The sequence below is a fragment of the Phacochoerus africanus genome, chromosome 11, assembly GCF_016906955.1.
Source record: "Phacochoerus africanus isolate WHEZ1 chromosome 11, ROS_Pafr_v1, whole genome shotgun sequence".
NCBI classification, from domain to species: Eukaryota; Metazoa; Chordata; class Mammalia; order Artiodactyla; family Suidae; genus Phacochoerus; species Phacochoerus africanus.
In genome coordinates, this window is record NC_062554.1 from 112750611 (window position 1) to 112761288 (window position 10678).

General features: G+C 36.3%; 1 protein-coding gene across 1 annotated transcript; it reads right to left on the reverse strand.

The window, feature by feature from the left end:
• Nucleotides 1-1412: 1412 nt before the first annotated feature.
• LOC125111366 (olfactory receptor 13-like) lies at nt 1413-2347 on the reverse strand. Its single transcript, XM_047753308.1, has one exon. It carries the CDS (start codon nt 2345-2347, stop codon nt 1415-1417), a length of 933 nt encoding a protein of 310 aa, XP_047609264.1. The 3' UTR covers nt 1413-1414.
• Nucleotides 2348-10678: the final 8331 nt, after the last annotated feature.

Genomic DNA, 10678 nt, shown 5'->3' on the forward strand with positions numbered 1-10678 from the left:
AAGCATAGCCAATGAATAATAAATCATGTACTTTCCTATTTTGTTTTGTTCTTAAACTCTAAAGGATCAACTAGCCCCTCGGGCACTCTAGCTTTTGTTCATTTCTTTTTTATCCATCATATTCATCATGCACCTGTTCCTGTGAACATTCTCTTATAAAACTTCTCCCATGTCTCTATTTTATAAACACAATAATTAAACTTTTCTAAATCTTATGCACTATGTAGATAATCAGCTTTGCAAATTCTTCAAGTTTCCTGTGAGATACTTGTCTTTATCTTAACTGCCTTGAGACAGATTTCATGCAGGAGGTAAATAAGAAAATGTGAATAGTGAATAAAATATTTTAATCTCAGATTTATAAGATTGTGAAATTGAGTGAGGTCATCCTCTGAGATGTAACTAGGAACACTTATCCACGATGAAGTAGAGAGCTGAATTTAGTCTCTACGGATGATCCAACATTGAAGAGTAAAGATAGGGACCCTCAGTTTCTGTACCCAAAGAGAGAAAAGACCTAGGGTTCCATGTTTATACCTACATCCTCTTTAGAGGTTTATCTTGCAGGAAAAAAATAATTTTGCTCTAGAAGATGGTTACAGGAAATATTTGCAATGAGTCAATCAATGTCAATATCTCCTGTTCCAGTAAACTGTTAATAAATGTTATTTAAAAATTTCATGTGACCAAATGAGTTTGGAAAATATTGACTAAAAATTGATGGTGAGTTTGAGGTTGGTAGATGCAAACTATTACATTTAGAATGGATAAGCAATGTGGTTCTACTGTATAGCACAGGGAATTATATCCAGGCTCTTGTGATAGACACCATAATGAAAGATGACATGAGGAAAAGAACATATATATTTGACTGAGTCTCTCTGCTGTACAGCATAAATTAACCCAACACTGTAAATCACATAAACTCTGATAAAAATAAATTTTAAAAATTGCAATAGAATTCTTTATTTACCATAGGAATTTTTACAGGTTTACTATGCTAATTGTGAGCCTTCTAAAATATGACATATGATATCCAATAATTCTCAAACTTATTTGACCAGAGAATTTATTTTTAAAGTCCCCTTGAGGGATTAATGATTTGAGGAAACATTTTGGGAGATATGGAGCTGGACCATAGCCCTATGAAGAAATTATAAAGAATATAGGGTGTTCTAGATCTGTAGCTTCCAAATGTTGGGCCATAGCATTCAGTAACATCAAAATTTACAGTTTATAACATTTAAAGTCACAGATTTCTAAAATACATCCCACATCTACTGAATCAGTGATATAATGGTGATTCAGGGCACAGCTATATTTTTAATGTCTCAGATAACATGCTGAATTGGGTTTGAAACCTCTTGAAATAATATTCTCCTAGGTCATTGTCCACCCTGATGCCATCATGTTTTCATAAAGCTCTCTTTATTCCCAGCACTCTCTTTAAGGCACCCTTTACTTCCAAATTTCTAAGAGTGTAGATAAGGGGATTGAGCATGGGATTGAAAAGGCTATGAAACAGGGGAAGATATTTCTTCGGCTCCTTGGGGTTCCTATATCTGGGCCCAACATAGGTGATAATGGCTGTGCCATAAAAGAGCCCAACCACACAGAGGTGAGATGAGCAGGTGGAGAAGGCTTTTCTTTGCCCTCCCCCAGATTGGATCCTAAGGATGGAACAGAAGATGCACATGTATGAGATTACAATTAAGGAGAATGGTCCCAGTAGCACAGAAATTGCTCCAGCCAATACCACATTTTCATTAATGTGGGTATCTGCACAAGCGAGTTTGAGTACAGCCATGATTTCACAGAAAAAGTGATTGATTTTCTGGGATATACAGAAAGGTAAGGGTAAAAGTAACACTAGATGAATCAAAGACAGAAGGACTCCAATGGCCCAGGGAATCACTACCAGGGTAATGCAAACTCTCCAGCTCATGATGGCAGAATATCGGAGGGGGTGGCAGATGGCCACGTACCGATCATAGGACATCACCACCAGGAGAAGACATTCGGTGTGAGCGAAACTCAAAAAGAGAAAGGTCTGTGTCATGCAGCCAGTGAAGGAGATGGGCTTGGTTGGACTCAGGAGGTTTATCAGCATCTGGGGCACCGTGTTGCAGGAGTAAGCTATGTCAACAATGGCCAGGTGTGAGAGGAAGAAGTACATGGGAGTGTGCAGTCTGGAGTCCAATGAGATGAGCCCCAGGATGACCCCATTCCCCAGCAGGGTGAAGGCATAGCACAGGGAGAAGGGCCCAAAGAGGAACAGTTGAATCCTTGGGTCAAGAGAAAATCCCAGCAGGATGAACTCTGTGACAGAGGTCATATTGTCTCCCATATCACTATGACAAAGAAAATTGAGTTAATGTCCACAGTTTATGAGAAGTCTTTAAAAATAGATTTAGTGTTAATGTGTTTGGTGCATTTTTTATGATTAAAAAAAAGTATTCAGAAACTCTCAGTGAATTTTTGTGTTTTTAACTGAATATTTAAAGACTTTATTTGGTAACCTTAAGATAAATACATACATACATATATACACATGCATAAACACACATACGTATATGTTTCCTTTCTTGTTACTGTTTTTAAGAGGTTAAATATTCAAAATATATATATTGTCACATGTTAATCAAATACATAGTTTTTGCTTCATTCAGTGAGCTATCTCATATCCTTCAAATAAATTTTGCTTTTCTTTGCTTACATTAATTTCTGTTTTTTTTTCCAAAAATGATGACCCTTAATTGCTTCACATGCTGAAGTCCTTAAACTGCAATAGGTCTAATCTCAAGTTGGAGGGTTTCATTAAGGAGTTGGGGCATATAGTAAGGGGAGACATACCATTACCCAAATATATATTTAGCCATTAATATCTCATCTGCCTGTCAAAACATACTTTCCACTCCTGCATCTTTTGTCACCTGAACAACTAATACTATGTTAAATCTCTTCTTGTTCAAGTGTAATTTTCAATCTAAAATATATTTATTATTTAGTTTTTCATAATGTTTAAATAAACATTTGCATGAATGACTAAACAGGTTTGTACTGTGTTGTTTACCTTAACACAAAAAGAGAATCAGTAACTATTAGGTTTTGACCCAATATTGATGAACAATCTAGAAATACTCAGTTTTAGACACTGTCTCTGCAGCTGATTGGCACTAGTTGGAGGACTTCTGTGAAGGACTCTGCAAAAGGGATCTCTAAATTCCTTGAGAGACTGAACTAAATCATCTTTCTTACTCTATAATTCCACAATTAAAATATAAGGATAAATAATGTTACCCTTCTTGCTTAAATTTTATTCCCATCTTTTTTTTAAGATCATCTATCTTGTAGAGAATGAGAATGAGCCATAATTCTCAATTTAGAAGGCTATAAATTATAAAGGCCCTTAAAAATCATTCCACTATCATGGTTACTCCTCTAATACTATTCCAATAAGTGTCATGTCCAGAAGGCTAAAAATGAAATGTTTTGGTGTTTATTGATTTCCTGTGATATACATACCATTGTTTCAAGGGTGGAGCCATCAGTTGATAGGAGCTCTGAGCTCGAACTCACCATTCAGACTTTGGCCTCATAATACCGCACATAAATAAATATTTGTACATTTATCCAACAACTCTAAATACTCTCCCTTATATATTTAGATACTTGACTTCCCTCTATATGTAATATTTTAAGCCCAGATTTTAAAATAAAAATACTGGCGTTTTTTGTTTCATATTCAATGTTTATCAGAAAGCCACACACACTTACTTCCCTACCTTAAAAATAGCTACAAGTCCAAAACAATAATTCTTATGTTGACTATATTAGTACATTGATATGTTGATCAATAGTATATTTTATTCAGACTATTATTTAAACTATCAATGAGCAAAATTTGAGCACTAATAAAAATATAATTTGGAATGGTATTGAAGAGTGACAGTAACAGCTAACAGGCAATGAAAATGATGTTAAAATATATTTTACCCAAACTTACAAAGGCAATTAAGAATCATGCGTGTTTAGGGATGACTTGTATAAGGACCCCACAAAATTTTCATATCACCTCTGTCCAGTAGGCCTATTTCACAGCAAAGGAAATGACAAGGGCAAATGACAAGAGACTCACTGGTTCCAACGCATGTTATATTACTCGGAAATCGTAGACCTGATAAAAATTATAACCTGACATACAGATTTAGGACACTGGCAAATGTACCTGGTGTGGCTAAGTTTATTGATGGCGATGGAAGAATTGCTCCTCCTCTGAGAACTGCTGAGGAAGGGTGTTGGCTTTTCATTTTGTCAACAAGAGGAGAAGGCTTTGTTCCCTTATTATCTCCACAGAGCACCTTCCCAGTTGTCATGAGGGCTTTGTGCAGGGCATGAGACAGTAAGTTTCACACCAGTATGCTCCCTACAGAGACATGAAGAAGACAACCCACTGTTATCCTCCTGAGACTGCAGAGGATTGGCAGTCTCTATTTTTGTCTCAGGAAATCTTTAGAGGTTAAGATAATAACAGGTAGTGCTTTCATAACAAAAATGATGCACACCTATTCAGTCATACTCAGGTTATCCCATGAATATTAATGCCCAAATACAGAAAATTTGTTATAGTTTCATGAATTTTTATGTTGTCCAGCTCTCAGACATTCAGGAGGCACTTGGGAGATCCATGTCTGTTTATTACTTGACGGTGAAATAAAAACTTGACTTTACTTCCTAGAAACACATTTCTTTTAGTGTACATAGTCTGGTTTCCCAACTGCCATGAACCTTGTAGGAAAATAAACTTGTGTTCAAGGGTCTTAATCACTAGATTTTAGGTAGCAACTCGACCTACATTCCTTGAGCATAGGTCTGGAAATGTGTGGTCATTCCTGTTAGGGCTTCACGTTGCATTGCTCTGTGTCTTGTTGACCTGCCTAGAGGATGAATGGATAAGGCACAAGGGTGGAGTAAAGCTTACTTTTAAAAAATTTCCCTTTTTGATAATTTCTGGTCCTGTCCTCATGGGAATGATACAGCTCTGTAAAAGCAGAGAGCCGATTCCTGTCCTCTTAACCCTGATGGGGGTGCTAGATATATGTATTCTGTCAGAGCAGGCATTTCTATCACAGTGTACACTGTAGGACAGTATTGCAATTCTGCAGTCGGTTATCAGCTATCCAGTGTCCTAAGTCTGTATGTCAGGTTACAATTTCAGAGCCATGTAGTATGTGTTGGAACCAGTGAATCCCTTGTCATTTGCCCCTTGTCATTTCCTTTGCTGGGAAATAGCACTGTTGGACTGAGGTGATATTATGTGGGAAACTGAATCAGAAATTAAATATTCTAATAACCCTACAGCAGAAGTACCGGTCAAGATATGGTAGAAAAGTAGGCAAGTTTATGCTTGCAACATACATCATCTGCAATCACAATGAGTCATTGCCCTACATAGGATAGAAGGAATCTGCATGTCACCAACTGCCTTACTGATTTCCTTAAGAGGAAGGTACCACACCGAGGGCCCAGCATTAGTCTTTGCTGCCCAAGAACAGATATTCAGAACAGTAGAGCTGCATTGGGGGGGGGCAGCTTATCCCATTGCATTCATGCAAAACCTCCATCTCTGTTGCCATGTCTACGCATTAGTGTGCTCACCATGCAATCACTGGAGTAGCTGAAAGCAGAGACTGGCTGACATCTACTGAGTTGTTTTATACCTGGTTGTTTAAGACCTCTGCTGCAATGATGTCTCTGCTTGGTATGAATGTGGGATGTACAAATTCAGTACTTTGTGCCCCACCTCCCAACTCTTTTCCATACCTCTATTCACTCACTATTTCAACTATGCTCCCTCCAGGCCCATGACCAACCAGTCAACACATTTGCTATTTTCCAGGAGTCCATGAATATTCTTATCTCAGGAAATTTCTCTCTCCGCAAATTAGATGAATAGGTGAATGGCTAGGTATTGGCAATGAGAAATTTATCCTCATTAGTTAGCTTTAAGGCCCCGCACCTGAGTATTACATACATAACACCAATATATCTAGCCAGGTGATATGGGGGTCTGGGTCACCTGCCCATTTAGTTCACTTTTGTCTTCTGTACTTGTTCTTGTCCTACATTATACCACTTTCAGTATATGATGCATGGTTGCTGGGATCACTCTATCTTATGATTGGGTGGGTCTGATAGCACCTCAGTTCAAGACAGAAAACTCTGGATTTATAGTTACTTGATGATCTTTGACTAGTTTCTACCAAGTCTCAGTATTATGTGGGGAATGGTCCTTTGAAAGGTGTATTGTCTTCTGCTGTAGATGGAAAGCCTTGATATAGAATCCCTGTGGCCTGTTTCATTATTCATCTATTGGGGATTAGTGGAGACATCTTTCTCTACCAGAGATACATTCAAATCCATGTGGTCTGCTGGTCAAGTTACAAGCTCTAAAGCTATAAAGTGTATAATTCAATGGATTATATACAATATAAATAATATTGTATATAAAATATTTGTGTAAGCACCCATCCATACCAAAGTGTAGAACATCTCCATTACAACGGAAAATGTCCATAACCCCCTCATTGCTAGAAATCACTTTCCTACCTCAAGATAAAACACTGTTCTGACTTCCGTCACGCAATTTAGTTTTGCCTATTTTTTAACCTCATCTAAATAAATTACAGAGCAAGGATGCTTTTGTGTCTGGCTTCTTTGACCCAGTATACTTTCTCCCATATTATTTGTATATCAGAAGTCCATTTTTTATGATACATAATATTCGATATGAACATTCCAAAATTCATTCATCTATCCTTAATGTTCATGGACATTTAGTTTATTTCTAATTTTTGGCTATTGTGACTTAAGCTTCTATGAATATTCTTATATATGTTTTCACTGGATATATGCCAAGGAATAGAATTACTGAACCACAGGATAGGCACATATTTATTTTTAGTAGATCTTGTGAAACAGCTTTCTAGTACAGTTTTATAATTTTACATCCACACCAACACTTAATATTAACTTTGTAACTTTAACCATGTGGTACTTCTCTGTGGTTTTATTAATATTTTATTGATGAGTAATCATATTGAACTCATTATTGTATGCTCACTGGCCTTTGGGTTATCTTTATTGGGGGGGGGATATCTTTTTGAATGAAGAGCCTGTTCAAGTTTTTTAAACAACTTTTAATTGAATTGCCTTTTTTACTTCCTCTTATTTATTTGTAGGCATTGTTTATAGAGTTTGGACATAAGCGTCTTGTTGAATATAGGTACTGAGGTATGTTCACATGCAGTATGTGACTTGCTTATTCATTTTCTTACTGATTCATTTGATGAAAATAAGCTCTTAATTTTAATGGAGTCCAGGTTATTAATTTTTCTTTTAAGATTAGTGTTGAAGGAACATTATAAATCAACTGACTTTAATAAAAAATTTAAAAAACTACCTACCCCAAATTCTTGAAACATATCTTGAGAAACAAAACTTGAGAAACATATCTCAAGTTTTCTCCTAGAAGAGTAAATATTTGCTTTCGTGTTTAGATCTATGATGTACCTCAAATTAACTTCTGTATGGTTTGAGGTTGAGGTTGAATTTCATTTTTTTCTATAAATATTATCCAACTACAAAGGTAAATCACTTACTCATTGAATCGCACTAGAATCTTTCTCAAAAATTTACTGACTAGGACTTCTCACTATGGTGCAGTGGGTTAAGAATTCAACTGCAGAGGCTTGGGTTCAATTCCCAGCCTCCTGCAGTGGGTTAAAGGATCCAGCATTGCCACAGTTATGGCATAGGTCACAGCTATGGCTCAGATTCAGTCCCTATTTTGGGAATTTTCATATGCTGCAGGGGCACCCATTAAAAGTTTTTTTTACTGACTACGTATCTGTGGATCTATTATTGTATACTCTAGTCTCTTGTACTAATTTATACTTCAACTAATACAACAATGTCTATAGTGTTCATAACGTATGTCTTTGTATAGCTTTTTGATTGCTTTTTACAGTTTAGTGGCTGTTCTAGATATTATCACAGTCACTTGATGTCATTTTTTTTTTACCAGTTTGAGTGAAATATAAAAACTTTATTTCCCTTTGCTCATTTTTCATCTCTCCAATTTATAATTATCTTCAATATTTCCTCTACATAAACTTAGAAAGGTACCAAACGGTGATATAATTCTGACTTGAACCATAAAACGCAATTGAGAAAACTCAAGAAAATAAGGAAAGCCCTTAGAATTTACTCATAATTTTTCTTACCATGTACTTTCTTCCTGATATTCAGTTTCCCTGTTTTCTAACTTCTTAGAAATTTTTAATTTATTTTCTGTTTAGAGAATCCATTATTAAAAACATTATTATTGCTGTGTATGGATTTTTTTTGTGGACAATTTTAAATTTCAGTACTTTAGGGAGTTCCTGTTGTGGCTCAGAGAAATGAATCTGACAAGCATCTATGAGAATGTAGGTTTGATCCCTGGCCTTGCTCGGTGGGTTAAGGATCCAGGGTTGCCGTGAGCTGTGGTGTGGGTCACAGACACAGATCCCATGTTGCTACAGCTCTAACCCCTGGCCTGGGAACTTCTATATACCATGGGTGTAGCCCTAAAAAGGCAAAAAAAAATTCAGTACTTTAAGATGGTATTCCATGATGTTTGGTAAGAAGTCAACTATAATCTTATTATTTTTCTTTGAGAGTAATGAACTTTTTTTTCTTGGTCAATTGTAGAGTTTTGTCTTTATCTTTCATTTCCAGTAGTTTGACTAATATATTTCCAGGGATCTTTTTAATGTTTATCCTGACCAAGTTCTCCTGAGCTTCTTGAATCTCTGTGTTGACAGTGTGAATCAGATTTTAAAATTTCTTGTCATTACTTTTTTTTCAAGTAATGTTAAGTATGTGTCATTTCCCCCATTACTGTTGGGACATAGCCCCTAATCCTAGGACCTTGGAATTCTCCCCAGACATGGAATTTCTAGTGCCCCAACTGAGTTTCTAACTTTTTTGTTTGTTTGTTTGTTTAAACCAATCTCTCTCTGTTCTGGCTAAATCTGAACTCGAACATCTTCCCAGGAATTTGTTAGATCCAGATGATCTGTTCGGCTTTGAGTCTTCCAGTTGCTGCTTTCTACTAGGACTTTCCTTACCATTTTCATATGGCTGAGGAGTTAACTAAGGAAACAAATGACATTTTAACATGAGTTTTTCTAGGATGCTCTCTCAATTGCTCTCCCCATATGGGACATTGACCCCCAATTCCCAACTGATCCAGCAGCCTTGAATTCTCATCACTGCTTACTCTGGTCACCAAGACCACTGATCCATGTTTGGCTTCCATATTCCTATACAAAGACTGGGAAAATGCCTTCTTAGGAAAGCCTGTATCAATTTTCTCACCTCATATACATACCTTCCATTTCTTTAATGCCAAAAGTTGTTTTCTATATGTTATTGAGATTGCACAGCTATTTATGGTGGGAGGGTAAAACTGATACCAGCTATTCTGGCACTGTCAAGACACATACTTTTTTTTTGGCTGCCCTGTGCATATGGAAGTTCCTGGGCCAGGGAGCCGATCCAAGCCACTGTTGCAACCTATGCTTCAGCTGTGGCAATGCCAGATCCTTAACCCACTCTTCCGGGCGGAGGAACAAACGCGCATCCTGGTGCTCCAGAAACCCTGCCAATCCTGTTGCACCACAGCGAGAACTCTAAGACATACTATTTTACATGTTAATATATAAAATATTTTCCCTGAATTTTAATTTTTAATTTAAATATAGTAGTTAAAAGATTACTTTAAAAATGGATTTTAATAATTTGATTTCATGAAGAAAAAAATTCGGTAATGGAAAATATGTCTTAGAAGTAAAGGTCATTCTTTATAACATTATGTGGAAGTCCCACTCCATGTATTAGCATTAGTGTGGTTTACTTTTGCACATTAAGAAGCCAGGTCTCTGGTATGTTGCTATATTCCAGTATATGTTTATTAATTAATTTTATCTTTTCTTTTTTAATGGTTGAGAGGTATGGTAAGGTGAAATATCACTACATGAAAATACTCTGCTGGCCTGGATAATAAAAAGGCAGATGCTTCGGGGAAAACCTTGTCAAGAGGAATAAAAATAACAGAGACATGAGAAAATTAGAGAATAAATCCACCTTTCATTATGTATGTTGGGAGACTAGAAAAGAGAATGCTGGAAGGAGGTAAAAATGAAAGCAAAAGTAAAGAAGAAATGGAAATATAAGGAGCTGTGAGATAGTGTTATCTCTTTTTTTTGTTAAATATTGTTCAACTCTTGTCAGAACACTTGGCAATTATTAGCTATCCACCTGTGCATCTCAGTCCTTACTTCACTTGACTCATAGCTGGTGCTATAGAGATACACAGTTCTACAATGATTTCATGTATTGAGGTACGTTGTGCAGCTATGAACTTTCTCTCTGGGTGTTCACTTCCCTGAAAAAAAACATCGCTTGGTATGAGGTGATGTGAATGCTTATGACTGAATTGGTTAATAGCATAATAACACTTTGTTTCAATAATAAATAAAAAATAATTAAGAAATAAGCTATTTCTTGAAAAATGTTCTCTTTAGATTTTTATGGCATTAAGCATATTGACAATCCAGATGTCTCATCTCTG

Coding starts and splice junctions, on each gene's coding strand:
- LOC125111366 (XM_047753308.1), bottom strand. CDS start 2,347: ATGGGAGACAATATGACCTCTGTCACAGAGTTCATCCTGCTGGGATTT.